The sequence below is a fragment of the Aptenodytes forsteri genome, unplaced genomic scaffold, assembly GCF_000699145.1.
Source record: "Aptenodytes forsteri isolate BGI_AS27 unplaced genomic scaffold, ASM69914v1 Scaffold231, whole genome shotgun sequence".
In the NCBI taxonomy this organism is placed as follows: domain Eukaryota; kingdom Metazoa; phylum Chordata; class Aves; order Sphenisciformes; family Spheniscidae; genus Aptenodytes; species Aptenodytes forsteri.
Genome location: NW_008796046.1, coordinates 2,466,989 through 2,486,302, shown reverse-complemented (window position 1 = coordinate 2,486,302; position 19,314 = coordinate 2,466,989). Strand labels below are relative to the sequence as shown.

At 43.5% G+C, this 19,314-nt stretch overlaps 1 protein-coding gene across 1 annotated transcript in view; it reads left to right on the top strand.

Annotated features, from left to right (window-relative positions):
- Window positions 1-19,314, top strand: part of PAK1 (p21 (RAC1) activated kinase 1) — a 58,144-nt gene that overhangs the window by 11,733 nt on the left and 27,097 nt on the right. Inside the window, exons 2-4 of the mRNA XM_009286154.2 lie at window positions 10,612-10,822; window positions 16,800-16,900; window positions 18,314-18,461. Coding sequence (XP_009284429.1) covers window positions 10,633-10,822; window positions 16,800-16,900; window positions 18,314-18,461 — 439 coding nt within the window. The 5' untranslated portion in view covers window positions 10,612-10,632. The remainder of the gene's footprint in view (window positions 1-10,611; window positions 10,823-16,799; window positions 16,901-18,313; window positions 18,462-19,314) is intronic.

Genomic DNA, 19,314 nt, shown 5'->3' with positions numbered 1-19,314 from the left:
TAAAGAATATACATTAGGCTCAAATCCAACTTCTATTTTTAAAGCTAAAAGGGACCTACCTAGCACAATGGCAGGCCACAAATTTGGATGTTTGTTTTACAGTATTTTAATAGAGCAACAGAGACTGATAAAACTTTGAGGCTTTAGTTAAAGTAGAATATTTAAGCTCCTCAAATAAAACTAGATATACATTGAAGAGTGTTCACAGAAAAACAACAGTTATTTCCAGCCTGAAGTGAGTTTTCTTAAAAGCAGACAAATGTGCGTATCTTTGGAGGCTGTGAATCAGCACCTGCAAGTACCAGCAGTACGAGAATAACCAGGAATGGAGGAAAACTAAGCTCAAAGGAAATGACTGGAAACAAAGAGTGGAAGGAGCAACCTCATACTTGCAAAGGAGACTGTTCACTTAAGCCATCAGGTCATTTTCTGTTCCGGATTGATTTGTAGGATCTCCTTTCCCACAGTTGGCACATTTCACTTTACCGCATCCCTCTGCGAGAAGTGTAAGAACAGGGAAGGGGGAGTTAGTGCAGGTTGTGCCGCAGTGGGTGTACAAATGTGAGCTTCAGTAAAGAGGGAGGCAGCACTTAACATGAGGCAGGGTGTAAATGCCATAAAGTGGATGGGGCAAAATTGGTTTGGGAAGTGCAGCCCCATGCATTCCTCCTGGGTATGCTCGGGGACCAACGCTAAGACTTCTTGTGAGCTGTGAAATAGCTGTTTCCAAAACTGACTGCCCTGTTTTTATCTGAGTTTTATAGTGAACAGAGCTGTTACTGTAAAGGTGAGAGGTGAAATTGTAGTGTGCTAGCTACGGAGTTTAAAATACCTCATTTTACACTCTCTTGCCTTGGATTTACAATAGGAGAGAGGGAGTGTGGGCAGGTAACCTGGGGTGGATGCTGAAATGAGAATTGGTTTGAGTGCCTGAACACTGAGGAAGCTTTGGGTTATAGGTAGGTAGCAAGAACCTCTATGAGAGTGTGTTGATAGTGAACGTCCTTGAATCTTAATTACTGGAATTAAGGAAGGATGATCAGAAAACTCTGCATCTTGATCTGCTGCATGCTGTGCTGTCATAGGGAGGGTAATTCACATGCTGATGACCTTAGCGGGAAGTAGCTGTGGGACTTCAGCAAGGTGACTTACAGCGATGGGAGGGAATACTGTACTGAACAAAATGCCTTGACTCATACGGCTTCCTAGAACATTAGTCTTTGGTTGTTGTCTTCATTTTGGAAATCTGGTGAGTTTTGGCTGGCATTTAGAAAAGGTACAACACTGTCTATAGAGCTTCCTGGCTGCTCAATAGTGACCATAAAATGATTTTTAGCATTTTAAGCACAGAGGGGAGATGCAACCAACCTGACAAAGCAGTCTTGAGATGAATAAAACATGCATACTGGCAATCCATCCATCAGTGAAATCCAAATTCTGCTGAATTTGCAGTTCATATTGTTGCTAATTTTATGATGTAGATGCTCGTCCACGGGGAATTGGATTGAAAGAAGCAAGTCGCTTGCTGCAGATGCTGACAGGGCTCTGTGTAGGAGCTTGATCAGTCTCTGCTGGATTGGGTTTTGTGGCTGCAGCTGATGATGCTGCTTCATGAGAAAGAATGAGTTTTAAATAGGTAGCATTGAAGATCCATGTGCCCTACTTAAAGCTGCTTAGGTAACCGTCGCAAAAGAACACAGGGTAAGAAGATCCATGCTCCAGAAAGACTTGCACAAAGATGTTGAGGAAAACCTTGCCTACTATTTCTGGTCCTGTTATTAACTCCTACTCCTAATTACATAGTGCTTGAAAATGGGCCTGCTACTGTAATAAGTGATGTTCTTATATTTCCTTTTATTCAACGGAGTAAAAATAGTTCACTTGGCTCATGGGCTTTATTTAACTGAGCGCTAATGCAGAGTTTTGTTGTAATATATTGCAGAAACAGCAGTTCCTTTGTACCAGTCCTATAGAGCTTTCTTTTCTCTACTGACATACAGTAAGTATGATTGGGATCTGAGTAAATGATGTGATAAAAGTCCTGATGGTACCTCCTAAAAACAAACTGCTGCTCATTAAATTAAACGATGATGGTTCTTAATGGACTAGTGAATGCTCTGCAGTCCATTTGGTACAAGCAAGGAAGTCTAAGAACGCAAGACCTTGCCACAGTATACTCGCTCCGCTTACTTCTGTACGTACTGGGATTATAAAGTAGGTACAATAGGGTGTTTTGCTAGATGGCATATAATTATAAACACAGAGCTGATGCTCTACCAGCAAAGATGGCATTACTGTGAAAGCTCAATAGGTGGAAACCCTAAGCTACCTTAGGCTTTTTCATTTTGCCTTTTAAATGAACTGCTTTTAGAGCATTACCTGTATCATAATTGAAGGAGTAATCCTTGCAAACTTGGAGCAGATTTATGTGCAGTTCTCAAATTGTTTGTCTTTACTGATGCTAAATTAGCTCTTTCAGTTCTGGGTATTTGACCGTGCTTTCCTTGTCTCTTAATTCAGTTTGTCTACAAAAAGCTCATGTTTGATGCAGAGCTCATTCTGTCTTGGGAGAATTATTCATTCTTCCTCTTTCCCCAGCTTTGAAGAAGAACCAAAACTTTAACGAAGCAATGTGAAACTGAAGCAATCTTTGTGATTTCCTTTAATTGAAAACTACTGCCAGTATGAAAATCCTGGCTAGCAATTAAGGGAATGTGACAGCTTTGCCAGTCGTTACATAAATACTACGGAGCACAGGGCTTCCTACTGTCATTAGCTGCAGTGAACACAATGGAGCTATACACAGGAGTGAGCGCTGCTCTGATGATAAATGTTTGCATTTCCAATTAGCGCTGAACTGTTGCGGCATTTCCCCCTCAGTCTAATTGAGGCTTTTGGATGGCTTCATCAGCTAACGATACTCATGTTGTCTTCTTGCTCTTTAGTTTCCCAGTGAGAAAGGAGTTGGATGAGTTTCGCTCTTAAGAACATCGGTTTCCTTTTTGCGGGTCTTGGTGTTTCTTCTCCTCAGAAAAACTCACCTTTTACAGGTTAATGCAAACTTTCTGCTCTTTACATACTGTGGCTTTTTGCTGACCGCTGCATTATGGTGTCCTCTGTGCATGTGGGATGTTGTTGACTTGACCTGACGATGTTCTAGTTTTCTGACAAATTTCTTACCCCCGTCCCCATTGCTAAATGGCAGAAGTCAAATCTCTGCATTTAACAAGGTGCATGCCTACATGCTGCATTTTTGCAAATACCTGTGTGTATTTAAAACGTGAATATGTTTTGCTGGGAATTACTCCACGTTAGGGGATAGCGGGGCTTAATTCTGAGCCCTGTGCTCTATGTTTGTCTTCTGGATTGGAAACTTTTGAATGGAAAAATGATTAATGATTCGGCTGCTTTCAGTTGCTGTTGCTGCTAATGTGCAGTTTGGACTTAGAGCCAAGTAACTTAGGTAGAGAGTAGCAGGGGTGTGTTAATATATTTTCTTTATGCTGCATCTAGTCATTTCCTCTGGAACACAGATTTCCTCCAGGAAACCTGCTTATATGGGCTTTGGGTATGCTTTAACATAAGAGGCCTTTATTTTTCCCACCCTGCTAAGCAAGCTCTGACTCCAGTCACTACTTTGACTTGTGTGATTGAAGCCCTGCCTTCCTGTGAGCAAAAGTGGAACCAGAGCCAAGGCTGTTCCATACTGCGCTGGAAAACGGAGCCTGTACTGACGTCTGCAACAGCGAACTTGCTTGTTCAGGCATGTAGCTGGGGGAGGGGAGACAGCACTTCTGGAGATGAGGAAATAAGGAGAATGATTTGTGGGCCGAGAAGTTTTAAAAATTATACTCTTGGTTCCTTCTATCTCAGCTTGGATTTTTTTTTTTTTTTAAATATGGATGCAATTTATTTCTCTTGGGCTGTTTAAAAGCGTTGTTAGAATGGGGTAAGTGCTAGGTCAAAATGAGCAGGCTGCTGCCCCGGGGATGGGAACAGCTGGAGCTAGTCTCTGCAGCTCTCAAAGCTTGAGCTACCCAGCTGGAGCACAAGTAAGGTGAGTTCATCGTGTACTCCTGGTACTGGGGCATCGCTGGCATTGACTGCGAAATGGTTATTGTTTGACACTGCCAGTTAGTCGTGAAACAACCAAAGGTAAATTGAAGCATGGCAATTTAAGTTGGCGTTGCCTCTGCAGTTTTGGATTCAAGCCTAATCTGGTGGAAAGGGCTTGACCTGCCTCAGTCGTACTGAAACCCTGTGTGTGTCTGGGTTACCGTCAGCAGCCGTGCACAGGCCCACACCGTGGAGGCTGGCGAAAGCTGGACCTTGATTATTTAAAACAAAACAGAAAGAAGCTTCTTTAACTTGAGTGAAAGGAGAACTCTGCTCTGTTGCTAGGAATCGAGCGATTATAATTAGTCTGTTCTTTAGAAGCATATCTGTGCAGTAAGATGGCTTAGCATGTATATCTGCTCAGGAAGAGATTTTGCAGCTCTCCTGCCCAGAAGTAGTGCCTGCTGCAGTGGTGTCCGTGTCCTCCTGCAAAATACAGGCCGGGGAATCCCACCTGGCAGTTCTTGCATTTAGCCCAAACAGTTGGGGTTGAATTAAAGGCTTTTTTTTAAAGGGACCCTCCAGTCTTTTGGCTTTTAAAATTCCAAGCCATGGAGTCCTCCAGCATTCCTGTTGAGTTGTAACTGGTCAGTCATCCTGTATGTCTAGCACTATGGAAATAATGCCTGCAGTGGAGCAAGACTGCAACCAGTAGTTGGCCGTCTGCCATGAGAGCGTGTCTCCCTTCCCCCTCCTCACCCACCCACTCTGGCTGTAACAGTGGATACATTCTCTTCTAAATGTGTACTTATTTTTAGTGATTATTGTTTCATTTAATTTAGCGATTCCATTTGCATGTCTAGGTGTTGGCAGCACCTGCAGGGGTCTAACAGGTAAATTCTAAAGATAGATGAGCAAACAGTGCTGTTTTGTAATTCTTTATTTATTAGAACTTTATGAAAACCTTTTTTTTTTAATTCACATGTAAATGTTGGGTCTGGGCTGATGCACTGATGGCCCTTCACTTTTTTTTGTTTAATTGGCACACTTGCACAGCACTCAGATGTGCAGTAACTGGCTGGGGAGACAGCTAGATGCTTCAGTTCCTTTTTTTTTTTTTTTTTTTAATCACCTCTAAATGTGACGATCAGTCTGTCCTCCTTCAGGGTGTGTGTATTGCTGCTGCCCTCTTCTGTGACAGCGTGTGTCCCAGATCACATCCGCTGTCGGGTGGAGGAAAAGGATACCTCTTGCCTCTTTTTCAGGTGGAACATGTGTGGGGTGCCTTTCCTTCAATGTGAGACTGTGTTTGAGACTTAGTCCCACGTAAAGTAATAAAGAAAAAATGAATGAGTGTCTTTTAATCCTGTGTTGAAACCCAGCTGGTAAACTCTGCCGTTAATTTTCTTCTGGGATTTGGAGGAAAGTGTGACACACGGGGAGGAATCTGCTGCTTGCAATGTGTTTGAACAGAGCAGGGGACGGCCCCTGCTCCTTCCCACCAGGGCAGTGCAAGGAGGAAGAAGGAGATTTTAACTGTGTGTGTGCATGAGCGATCTCCAGCCATGGCGTGGAAGAGTGCAGGGATACTGGTGCAGAGGTAAAACACTTGTTCTGATCAGGATCAACTCAATTAAAGGTCAAGACTCCTTCTGCCTTTTTTGTGGGGAAGATACCCTTTCCTCACCCTGGCAACAACAGAAGAAATAGCATCTTGGAAAAATGTGAGATTTCCTTCTGGTAGTAGGCAGAAAGGGAAAAACAGTTGCTGAGCACCTCCTTCCCCCCTCTCTTGTTTAGTATAGTTTATTCATCTGTAAGTTGTAGTGAGTAACTTACAGCTACTGTCTTGCCAGACTGCATGAATTATAGATGGCTCTTTTATGAATTTTCATGTTGACTCCAGCAATTAGTATGCATTGGACATAGTTATCTTTATGGCATCTACTGTAGCGTAGGTTTCAGCTCCTCTGACTTTTTAATTGCTTTCTGTTTTAGCAATCAGTCATCTGCCTGTCTTGCTAAAGAATGCAAAGAAAACACTACCAGCTTGATAGAAACTTACAGTTCAGCGTGGAGCATCAGGTTTGAAATGATGTGGTTTACCAGAAGGAAGAATGACATACATAGAGGATCTTTTGTTCTCTTTTTTTTTTTTCGTGTATGTGTGTGTTACCCACAGTAGTGCCAGAAGGCTCCACATATGTTGGGGTCCCACTCTGCTAGATGAACAGCTCAGGAGCCTGTGCCTGTATTACAGGAAAGCTACAGGCATAAACGTCATGGTTTTGAGCCATATCTACTTAACGCAGATCAGCAGACCTGCACGGATCTTTGCACGTCTGTGTACTCTGAACTCTTGGACGCTGCTCTTGGCACTTGTGGGTGCCATCTTCTGTTCAGTACCTCCACTTGCTCCATCTTGAACAGCCAAGTGGTTTCCTGAGTCTCTTCTCCCCTTGTGCGTGGTTGTCTGTCACTCCTTCCTGTCTGCAGAAGTGTTTTGTAGGTGTGAAAGGAGAGTTTGTCAGGTCTGCTGTTTGACTCTGTTGAGGCTGGGGTAATCTAATTTAGCTAATGGGCTTCAAAAGTTGATGGGGAGGGGCAGGGAGCATTTGAAGGCCTCTGTAATTTGACTTATGGCAGTCATAGGTTGGAGTAATAAAACGTTTATTTTCCTAAGTACTGTATGCTGAAACAACCCGAACTTTCAGTACTCCCAAACGGCTGCAGAAACAATAGTCCTACATCACGACTATGCCTTCCTAGTGGTGTCTGGGGGGTTTGGTTTGAGTGCTGGTATTTTAATATATATATATATATATAGTAGTTGAGAATAATTCTGTCTGCAGCTAAAATGTATTCCCTCATCTGACTGCAGTTGAAAAGTTCACGTGCTGTTTCATTGCTTCCACTGTTCACTTAACCATACCATGGAAACATAAGATAAATTTCTCAAAGCGCAGTCACTGGTGTGAAGAAGGAAGTAACTCAGTTCGGTGATATTTTGCATTCCTGTTAGGATGGATCGCGCCGAGCAGAGTGACTCACTTCAGTGTCGTAGCGCTGATGTTATGCTGCCTGGTGAAGCAATTGCCTGGTGCTCTGAATTTGAGCAGGGCCTACGCAAGGGGGTTTGTTCAAAGCCTGCTTACATGTGGATTGGCAGGAGATTATTTTAGGAAGAAGAGAATTTGCACAGTCAGCTAGGCTATGGTGAGGGAGACGGCTGCCTCTGTAACCACTCGCTATGGCTCTGTGCTCCGGGCTCTCAGCTGTGCTGTAAAGCCCTGGAGAGGTGTGTGTAATTCTGTCAGGACGGGGTTTCATCCACATACTTTGAAGCCAACAGAAGTTTAAAGTATAATGATGTTGAGTTTGGGGATAGATTGTATCTCTGTATCACAGTGGGAGGACTCGCGTAAGCAGGTTTTTTGTTTTCCCTTTTAAATATATAGTGGGAAAAGGCTTTTGGGAACCCTCTAGGATAGTGCTGCTATTGCAGGGGATAACTTCTGTAGAACCAGTCTCTTAATTTTGGGGGTTGAAGGATTTATCTCATCCCCTGTCTCCAAACAGATTAAATAGCTCTTGTAACTCCAAACATAAGACTTTGATGAGGGGAAAGGTCTGGGAGCTTCAGCAATGGAGAAGAAAGGAGAGGGTGTACTGTATGCTTTGCCCACATGAAAGTTGCAGTTACCAAATAGGTGTAAAATAATATTGTTTGTTAAACTATGTAACTTCTCAGCAGTTACTTGCTCATTCAGAGAATAATGTAAGATAAACAAGAGCTTGTACTGCCAGTGTTTCTAGCCCTGCAGTAAAACAGTAATTCACTTGCGCTCTATTCTTTCCGACTGAGGGATTTTGAAAAACCCTCTTATATTGAAGAAACTGTGAGCAGATGTCCCTGGGGTTTTGCACTGGTGGAACTGAGAGTGAGGATGCTTGACATCCAAAGGTTTTTCTTATGTTTTCATGGTCCTTTCCCCCCCCCCTTTATGTTCTGTTTCCTTCCCCCAGCACTAGGCCAGCCTCTGCCTGTTATCTGTGGGGGGGTTCTTCCTCTTCTCACTTCTTTTTCTCCAGCCTGGAGCCACATGCTGCTCTATTCTCTTCCTTGTACCGCCCTTCGGTCTGATGTTGCATCTGTTCCCCAACACAGTAAACTCTGCTCTGTCCCCTGCTTAGTCCCGTGCCTCTGACAGCAGGTAGCAAGCACCGATTCTCACCTACTCACCTCTCTGCTCCGTGGGAGAGGGACCCAGCAAGAAAGCAGTCTCCCCTGCCGTCTCAGGCATGCCTGCAGCTCCAGGAAGTCTGGCCGGAGGGGAATCTTTGGATACACCTTTATTCAAACACCTGTGGGGGTAAACCAGGGTGTTACAGCAGCAAATGTGGTGCCCGCTCCTGGGGAGGGCCGTTTGGCAGGCACAGAGCTGCTAACGTTCATTTTCCTTCTGCTTCCCTAGTTGCAGCATATTCCTAGCACCCTCCCAGCAATTTGCTTTCTCATAGTTAAATAAGCATCAATGCAAAGAATGCAGGTCTTCTGTGGCACTTCTGCTAATGTCGTTTCAAATGCTTTAGTTGTGCCAGTTCAGTACCAACCACTGACACTGCGATGTGCAAAGCCCATCAGTGAGGCCTCAATATCTTCATGTTGCACAAGGTATGTGCGCAGCAGTGGCTGCCAGGTTTACCAGTTGGGTTTTAGTTTAGACTTTTTTCTACTGCTTAGACAGGGAGGGTAGTTGTTTGCACCACTTCATGGCTGGCACTCCAGCTGTCGCTTAGTTCTGCTCTGTTTTATACTGGAGAATGGCATGAGGCTGAAGCATGAGTGATGGGAGATGCACAGGGCACATGCCAGAACACGCCCAGACAAATGCACAGCTAATTTCCCCCCACCCCTCCCAAATGCCAAAACTGTCCCACCATTAAAATCAATACCCCAAATGCTAGTCCATCATTTAAAATTCCATTGCACAGTTCTGTTGGGAGGAAGCGGGGCTGGGATCAAGCCTCTTACAAAGCTCCCTGTGTGTGAAGGCTTGGGCTGCACAATACTGCCAGCCCTCCTGTTTAAGAGCAAGTGTGAAGAAACCGGGAACCAAGTAAGTGGAGGAAAAGGTGGAGCTGCAGACCAGCCACAGCTTGGTAGGCAACAGCTAGGGAACCGCTGCTTTCAGTGAAGTCTAACGTGTTGCAGCTGAGTGCCTTCTGCGAGCAGCATTTGCCTTTCTTAGCTCCCTGCAGCTGCGAGAGCCGTGTGCCCTGGGTCCAAATCTTTCCAGTTAACACTGAGCATCAGTAGCTTGGCCACAGAAGACTTTGAAGACTGGCAGGTTGGTGTTGTGTGGTCGTAGAACCATCGTGTGGTTGTGAGATCTGTTTGGAGTGTGACCCAGTGTGGTTCCTCTGAGTCCAGGCTATGGAAAAGCAGCTCCCTGGAAGCCAGCAGCGATCTCGGCCTTGAAACTGGACTTCTCACTTGCAGAGAGCAAACCGTTTTTGACTTTCTGCCACCCAGTAATTCTCCCTGAGCGAGACATCTTCCCTTACTGCTTGTGAAATTCGTAAAGCAGTTGAATTGCTTTTTTCCACCCAAACAGAAACTGTTCCTGCTTTGGTTTTTGTTCTGCAGTTAACTCCCAACTTTCTTTTGAGAACATAATGCAGATGAATTCCAGTTTCCAGAAGGATCTCGCTGCAGCCAGGCTGTGTCTGGAGTAATGCTGATCTCATTTGGGTGGAACATGCTAGTTGTTGCAGAATAATCTATTACCCCGTTCCAAAGCTTCCGTCTTTAAATCCGCACAGCAGGGATTATTTACTTAAGGATTTATGTGTGTGTTGGGGATCTAGTTTTGTTTGACCCTTCCAACAGAACAAAATGCAGTCAGCTTTCCGGCAGTTTGAATTGTGCCTGAAGCGTGCTGCTACTGTGGAAAGGCCAGGGCTGGCCTGGGACTAGCAAGGGCCGCAGCGCTGCATCTGAGATGACGTGGGTACAGCTCTGCAGCTTCCCCGCCATCTCTGCCTCTGAACCAGTCCAGCAGCTTTTTGGCAAAGGAACCTGAGCGGCTGCATCAAAACTCTTCGAGTGCAAACTTCAGTCTTTCTGCATCATGGTGTGCTGGAGACTGATACAAACCTTTTGACGTAGTTTTTTTTAGTGGAACTAGCATGGATCTGAGAGGTCTTATGAGCTCGGCAACTTGTTGGCTCCTCTTGGCTATCTTTGCTACCTGGTATTTACTGCTCTTCCTTCCCACCCTACAATTCTGCTCCATGGTTTGCTTGAGAATTGGCTGTATCCTGCAATAGGCTTTTCTTGATGATCAATAACTCAAAACGCTTGAACATAGTCTTGTTAACAGAAAAAATATGGAGCTTGAGTAGAATTTGTCACGCTGACCCTTGGTCTGTGTTGATACGAGGTTACAGGCTAGTCTGCAAACACCTGCGTGTGGTTTATTTGACAGTGTGTGATTCTAGTTTACAATAAATAAATAAATAAGGCCTCTTATTTCTTTTTCCTATTCCTAGTAACGGCCTCCCCAACTGAAGATGTCTAACAATGGAGTTGAAACAGAAGACAAACCGCCTGCTCCTCCGATGAGAAATACCAGCACTATGATTGGATCGGGAAGCAAAGATGCTGGGACTTTAAACCATGGCTCAAAACCTTTGCCTCCCAACCCAGAAGAAAAGAAAAGGAAGGACCGATTTTACCGATCTATTTTACCAGGAGATAAAAGTACAGTATTTTGTCTCTTCTTATAAACCTCCTGTCTGAATGTTGCTCTGAATGACCTTAGTTAAGCACCTGATGCTTAGTAATGGTTTAGGTTTTAGAAAATGTTGTGTGTTTGTTTCCTGCACAACTGTCTTGGTCATTTTGGGGTACATAAGGTGCTGGCTGTAGATCTGGTTTTTTCTAATGATTAATCCTGCCACATTTAATCCATCCCACTTACTCTGTTTTGCGCCTTTTTTTCCCTTCCCCTTAAATTACGAGAACAGTGTCCCTGAATACTGGGACTAGCTCTGCCACTTCCCAGCCTGACTTGTCCTTAATGGTCTTGAAAAACATAAATTTTTGTACCAATTACCAGCTGGCCATTTAAAGCTGGCATTGGCAATTCCTTTGGTGGGGAGCGGGGGGAGGTCTTTTGCTTGTTTGTTGTTTTAAACAGCAAATAATTTGAGTTAAGCATGACTAACAGGCCATCTTCTGCCAGGCCTGTCATATGTTACTGCATGGTCACTTACTCTGTTCTAGTGTTTGGGTCAGGCATTGTCTACTTGCTGTTAAGAATAATCCGTTACTGCAAATTCTTGCACGTTTCTTGTGAACTGAAGGAATTTTCTCCTGTTATAGGGACTGTAACAGATGGAAATGGAGATAAGAACTGTGAACTATACATGAAATTCTAATTTTTAAGATCAGGATATTTTAAAAACCTCTCTCTCTCACATATGAATCTTTTGAAGGGATGTAAGAAAAAAAGTCTCCGTCCCCTAATATGTGCTGGTTTCTTTTTATATCTGACCTATTTTTTGGAGTTCTTCTTTCTAATACATCAGCTTTTTATAGAGTCTGCATTGCAATGGTATCTGGACACTGGATAACTAAAGTCAAGCCTAGGTATCTTCAACTTCCTGGGCTTCAGGAGGGAGGCTGCCTCCTTAATATTTGTTAGTGAAAAGTCTAATTGGAGTGATACTTCCGCTAATTTAAATAAGCAAGATCTAGGTTTACTTTCTACAAAATATTGCAGCATTTATTATTATTATTATTATTATTATTATTATTATTATTATTATTATTATTATTATTATTATTATTATTATTATTATTATTATTATATGATACCTTCAGCAACTTTGGATTGTTTTACAAACATGGATTTTTGATTCTGCAATCCAGAAACCCATGAACTCCATGTTAAAAGTTTGCTGGATCTTGGTTAGAACTTGCCATTATGAGTATTAATCCTGAAGAGCTGCAGGATTTTTGTGTCAGCTTACTTAAGGGAGTGGGGTTTTTAAATCTCTATGCTCAGCAGTTGCAGAGAACAAAGAAACCACCTGAAATTTGTAAGAGAGTAGAAGAAATACAACCTGAAATGCTAGTTTGAACTGGATTTTAAAGGAGAGCTGCAAAAGTGAACGGTTTGGGTAAAATCAGCAGACGGGCTGCCGCTGATTTGAAGATGCCTGCATTTACTGAAGATTGGCCAACGTGGCAGATGCTTCGAGACATGAGAGATTTTTGTTTAGCCAAGCCCAGCAGAGCCTTCTGTTGCAATACACCTGCCCAAACGAGAATGGTTGCTTGTCCTCTAATTCCTGTTGAGCAAAAAGTACCTTTAACACTGTCACCTTCACTTCAGATTGATTGATTGATTTTAATCTTATAAAAACTTCTTCTAATCTCATGATGACAATTAAATTCCCAGTGCCTCCTGCTGCTTAACGTTAATGAAATTCCCAGGTGTTCAGACAGTCTCTTTGGTTTGTGCCTGAAATAATTTGGGTGTTGTTTGTTAGTTTGGCTGGACTAAACGGGGAGTTGGTTTCCATTCAGTTAGAGGAATGTAATTTTGGGCAAATCCATGACCTTTGGATCCTTACCCAGGGAAGCCAGGGATTTGTCCTTAACCTCTGCTGGGGTTGCAAAGAGCCTGCAAAGATCTGAAATGCTTGGCGATTAATTTTGCTAGCAAATATGGACGTGGGCGAATTTTGCTAGCAAATATGGACAGTACTGGAGCAGGCACTTTATGAAGCGTGGGTGGGAAAGATGGGGTGAAGGGATTGTGCTTTATGCAAAGGTGCAGTTCAAACACATAGAGTCCTGCTGTGGAGCAGGCGACAGACCTGTTGAGAGCTTGTGGGCCCAGATCAGAGGGGAGGCCAATAAAGGGGGGGCATCCTGAGGGCGTCCTTTACAGGTCACTGGGTCAAGAAGGGCAGTTCTAGCTGAAGGCGCTTTGGAAAGTGTCTTTTCCATTGCACTACCCCTGTGCATGAACAGAGCCATGGTGTAAAGGACACATGGGGCTTAAATCCTGGGCCTCATACATGTTTGCACTCTTCCATAGAGCTATGTCCCCTTGCCAGGCTGTTCTGGAGGTGTCATGCTCAGCCTGCAAAATTTAGGGTGTAATTTATAGTCCTGATTTCCTCTGTCCCAGCCTAAACCCCAAAACTGGTATTTAAACAACCTGTTGGCTTAATACTGGATGGGTCCTATCCAAATGGATGCAGAGCTTGCGTGACTTGTTGCTTTCAACAGGAGTTGTGAACATCTGAAGTTTCTTGGGCTCAGCGGTGTCCTAGTTGAGGGTATGAATTTGGCTTGAAGGTGGCACATTTAGCTCCTCTAAGCTTTGCTGAGCTCAGCTGCAGCTTCGCGTAGAGGCAAGGTTTTACCCACAAGGTGACAGTTTGCAGTGCTCGGGAACCCTTTCTGTGGTGACAAGGGGAGCACTTTACTCAACCTTACCAGTGGAGAAGACCTGTCTCACCTCAGTATGCTTCAGGATGGGCTCACGGGCTTACTTCACTGTGGGACGTCGTGCTTCCTAGTTGTAGCTCAAGTTGCCAGAGCATCACAAGGAAACTTTATGGGTGGCTCTTGTAACGGCGTCAAACGTGTGAGGTTTTGAATGAGAAGGTAGTAAGGTGTTTGTGGGAATAAAGCACTTGGTGGTAGGTAGGCCTTCTTAATCAGAGATATGATTTATCTTTTATTTATTTTTTATTTTAAGATTCTTCAAGGCTTTTGACTCATTGCAAGGATAATATAATCACTGTAGAGGGGGGATTAAGTGTTTAGCAAGATTGGGAGTGCCCATCTCTTTAATTCTTTTTGTCTTGTATCTCCTGCTATGACATAAATACCTGCTGCAAAAAGCAATTATGTTATTAATGGTTTAATATGTTTAGGCTTTTAGATCTGTCAGATTTTGGATCAAAAGCTTCTGAAGTTCATTGTCCTCTGAGACTGCTGGAGGAAAATCTCTGAATTCATATGCCAGCTTCACGTGCGTTCCCATGATGGTGAATTCAGTCTGGGTGCTATAAAATCCTGAGTGTGGGATTTAAAAAAAGTGTACAGAGCAATTGTTGGTTTTATCCACCATAACGTTATCGCTAAGGCAAAGTGATTTTAGCGTGAGTTTGTGGTAGCTGTCCCAAAGAATTGTTGAGCGTCAGGGAAAATGTAAAGGGCTCAGAAGCTGTAGGAAATGGTTGCAGGAAACTAAGGTAATTGGGAAAACATTAACTGCTTTGGGGGTATGAAAACAACATAAGCCATAAATGCAGAAAAATCTCTTCCTGTTTTCATATTGCAGTGTAGCCATCCTGAAACTCCCTTTAATTCTTTTTGTCTTATATCTCCTGCTATGACATAAATACCTGCTGCAAAAAGCAATTATGTTATTAATGGTTTAATATGTTTAGGCTTTTAGATCTGTCAGATTTTGGATCAAAAGCTTCTGAAGTTCATTGTCCTCTGAAACTGCTGGAGGAAAATCTCTGAATTCATGTGCCAGCTTCATGTGCATTCCCATGATGGTGAATGTTCGACCTATGTGTTGAACATGAACAGGGCGCTGGAGTTTTGATGTGACAGAGGTGATTATGTTGTTTAATCAGTCCCTCCAGAACTGTTTTTACTGTTCTGTGTAGCTGAGGCTCGTTCAGGCCACCGTCTCCTGCTTTGGATAAGTTAGCAGTCAGCAGTCATCTCAAGTTTGCTGGTAGAATGGATACTGGAACGTTTGGTTGCAGAGAAGTTTATTGGGATTTGGGTGTGTGGCAGGGAGCTCAGGCTGTCTGAATGCAGAAATAAAAAAAACACTTAAGTGTATTGACTTCTGGATAGCGACTTAATACCCTTTAGCTTTTTTAGGGATACGTTCAATTCTACTGGGGCAGTTGTCCTGGACCGTCTGTGTGTGCGTGAATCATCCGTGCAGCACTCCTGCATAGTGGTGCTAGTACAGGTGCCCTCTTCCTCCTCACCTGAGTGACGGGCTTCTAGGCTGAGCTGACACCTTACTCTTTGGCTTGAAGAAATGGACTGATCCGGTAGACAGGCCTGTAGAATACGGTGCCTCTGATGGCTCCCTCTGCATCTCTTTTCCTCTTGCTTTCCGTCCACTGCTAGTGCATCCAGCTTTTTCTGTATACCTGCTGGATGCAGCTGCTTGTTCCTTCTTTGGCAGGCCTCCGTGCTGCAGATGCTCACCATCTGCTAACCAGCAGCTGCTTCTGTCTCCTTCTAGCTCCCCCCTCTGTGATGGCTCCTCCAGCATGGCAGCTTTCTCTCCTCCTTCCCCTTGGCAACTCTGTCGCTCTTCTGCGATTCAGCTTCCCCCGTCCCCTTTGTTTGAAAGACGGATCGAAAACAATCTGTTCCATCTTCATGTCCCAAATGGAGCATCTGATCCTTTTCTTTCTCCAAAATTACTCTGTGCAACAGTAACTCTGTAATGACGCAGAGAACAGTGCCAGAGCTGGCACTGAGGGAAACAGGATTTCGGTCCTTTGGGGCAAGCTCTGACCATCTCTACACAACTAACCACCAGCAGTGTCTTAAATAATTCTAATATTGAGCATTAGCCTCACAGGTTTCTGAAATACCTGGGGTTTGGCATTCATGTTGCCAAAAATGCACTGGGGAATGTCAACCACGAAACAAATTCTATTTGGCTTTAGATACAAAAGGTAGCAGCTGGGAAACATAAGTGGTTTAGTCACCTTCTCCTGGCTCTGCTTATTTTATAACCGCAAGCAGCAGCAAATCCGAGTAGAATGTGGTTCCTCCTTAAACTGATCTCAATTTCTTGAATACAGTAAATATTAAAAGGAAGATGGAGTCTTTAAAACGTCATAAATATGGATGAACTTAATCCAAGGCATAATGATAATGTTGGTTGAAGACCTGACTTGAAAATTTGCAGGGTGCATCTGCTTTGATTTATTTCCTTTCCTGTTTCTTCATGACTTCTGCTCCTCACCTGCCAGATTCTGCCCTCTTGCTCTGTATCTTCAAAGCTTGTTATTGAAACCACGTTTAGTTCATTTTGTGAGCAGGAAAATATAAATGGTTTTGCTCATATAAGATTTTGTAGCAGAAGCACACGTGTTATATTTGGTTTTCTTCATAAACTCTGTTTTGAAGATGTAAGATGAAAGAAGCAATTTATAAGCTGTATTTGTAGTTAATTTTGTCTCTGTCTAAATATGAGAGGTGACTGTATATTTAACAGCACTTTTTTTTTTTTTTTAAAGTTCCTTAAAACAACAAATAAAAAATGTGTTCAAAACTGCATGGCTTCCACTTACTGCCACTGTAGTGCTTTTGACTCTGACCTGTATAAGTTTGAGTGAATATGTTAGGTAAATAGCTCTTCTGCTATTGAGTCTAGCCCTACCGGTTGATACTTGACATACCCAAAATATCAGTTCCCTTGTTGTATGCTTGTCCTGTGTTACAGGACTTTGATTTTTTGTTGTTGTTGTTGTTGTCCACTCACTGTGGCTGCTCTTAAAGTGAGGTAACAAAGTTTTTAAACTTGCTGTTTGTCTATCCCAGATCGAAATCTGATACCTAGCAAAAGGGGGTGTGGTTGGATAGGTAAATTGGAAGCTACTGGGGAGATTTTAATTCTTGATGGATTTATGGATTTTTTTGTTGTTGTTGTTTTCTCTTCCAGCCAATAAAAAGAAAGAGAAAGAGCGGCCGGAGATCTCCCTCCCTTCAGACTTTGAACACACGATTCATGTGGGGTTTGATGCAGTCACGGGAGAATTCACAGTAAGTGAATCTGGAGGAAAAGAGAACTATGTGGTTTGGCTTATTGCTAGGAGGAGCCAGGACCATTAATCTTTTATATAGTAATGCTGGAAAGGCTATTACCATCATCTAGCTTGATCTCCTTTGAAACACATCTGCAGAGGTTACCCACTAATTCCCGCTGAGAGACTGTTTGTCAAACTTGGCACATCCCAGGAGCCCAGGCTGCCACCAAACTTTTCCTTTCCTGTTTTTTTGGCTGCTGTGGCCAGCAAAACATGGTATATCTCTCCTCCCTTCCCCTCCTCTCCTCTTCTAGAGCCAGATTAGGCCTACAGCATAGTCTGTGTCTGCCAAATAGGGCTCTGAGAGCTCCCCTTTAGGGGAGACACAACTGTGCATAACTATTTATGACAGAATGTGTATGTGCTGTCCTAAGGCTAAATGGCAGATGCTTTTAAGCGTTTTTTTAATTGACATGCAAAGTACTAGGAAGACAGAGTTATATTTCATCATATTATTTTTCTTAATTTGATTATGAGATAGTATTTAATAACAGTAGAAGTTGTTTGTGAGCAAGCTGGTTTTAGCTGTCTTTATGCTTCCTTTTCAGGGACTTTGCTCTCCTAGCCTGAATTGTGTGTACAGTTGTGTTTTGCATGTCAGCCTCTAGACTTGCCCAAGTTAACCTGGATGTACCAGTGGGGCATTACCTGAGTGGTGTATCCAGCCATCCTTTTGAACAGGGAGGATAACTTTATTGATAAAGGATCCCAGTTGCTTGCTGCTTCGTCTATACAAACTGTTATTCTCACTGGTGGTGAAAAGCACAGGTCAGGTTGTACTCCAGATGTATTTATTTTCTGGCTGAAATGATGTCCCTGTAATGAAATTCTGAGCTTCAGATGTGAGGTTAACATCTCTGCTTTCCCAGCTCTGGTTACGATAGGCACCAAACCACTATTATCAAAGAACTCTAGTGCTACAAGAAGACCCAAGTGAATGTTGCATGTTCATTGTCCTAGATGCTATACAGTGTGTATTACTTCTGTAGTCTTTCTTGGATATATGTAAATATGTGTATACCTGTGCATAAAGGTGTTTTTTTTCCTTGAGGCTCTTACTGAACTGCAGCATTTGGGTCTGCTCCTTTCTGTCTTTTGAGTTTTGGTCTTCAAAGGACCCAGGACTCACCCAGAGCCCCGTGAGCAGTGTGGCATTTGCATGTCCATGTGAGGAACGTGTGACTTGTAACGCAGACAGTGGCTAGGAAGGTATCGATCCACCGCCTCATTTCTTTTCCTCTCCTCTTTTCTCCCTATTTCCCTCACAGCACTGAGTAATCCCAGAAACTGTGGCAGAACTGTGGCAGCGGGTGTGTATGCTGTGAACCACGTTAGGCTGACTGAGCTAATGAGGTACATCTCCCCACAGGGAATGCCGGAGCAATGGGCACGTTTGCTGCAGACTTCCAACATCACCAAGTCGGAGCAGAAGAAGAACCCCCAGGCAGTGCTGGACGTGTTGGAGTTTTACAACTCGAAGAAGATCTCCAACAGCCAGAAGTACATGAGTTTCACAGGTACACGGTGATCGCCTCATACGGCTGCTTTGTCCAACTTTCCATTAGTCACTGCGTGTGGGGTTTCTTTTGTTTAATCAACAAGTAGATCTGTCTTTTCAAGGAAAATGTGAATGAGATTCTCTGGCTGCTCACGCACCCCTCTTCCTTTAAAATGCTGTTCTGTTAATCCTGATGCCCAGTGTAGCTGCAAAAGAGGAGGTCAGTCAACTGGCTAAATCCCAAAAACGCATAGGTTTTCTGAAGCTTACAGCCAGCATCTGGAAGGCAGATTCCAGAGGACTGGTGTTGGGTTCCTAGTGATGAAAATCCCTGGAGAAAATAGGCAGCTAAATTTTGCACCGGTGTCAGTTTCTGGCGTGGGTGTGGATGTTGTTTCATGCATGCTTGGGGTGAGGGTCTTTCTGCTCCTGTGTGCTATGATTGAGGAATACGCCTCAGCTGCTAGGTGCTTGATAACTGCTGGCTGGATTCCTCTAAAAATCAAAGCTGCCAAGGTTTTGTGCCTTCTTTGTATGGATTACCTACCCACTGGAGGACTCCTGCAACCACCACTTCTTTTCTCTTTCAACTCTAACTCCTCCCCTTTCTAAATATTAATCCCTGCTTTGGCTCTTTTTCATAGATCATAGAATCATAGAATCATTGAGGTTGGAAAAGACCTCTAAGATCATCGAGTCCACCCGTCGCCCCAACACCACCATGTCCACTAAACCATGTCCCTAAGTGCCTCATCTACTCGTCTTTTAAATACCTCCAGGGATGGGGACTCCACCACTTCCCTGGGCAGCCTGGTCCAATGTTTAACCACTCTTTCAGTAAAGAAATTTTTCCTCACGTCCAATCTAAACCT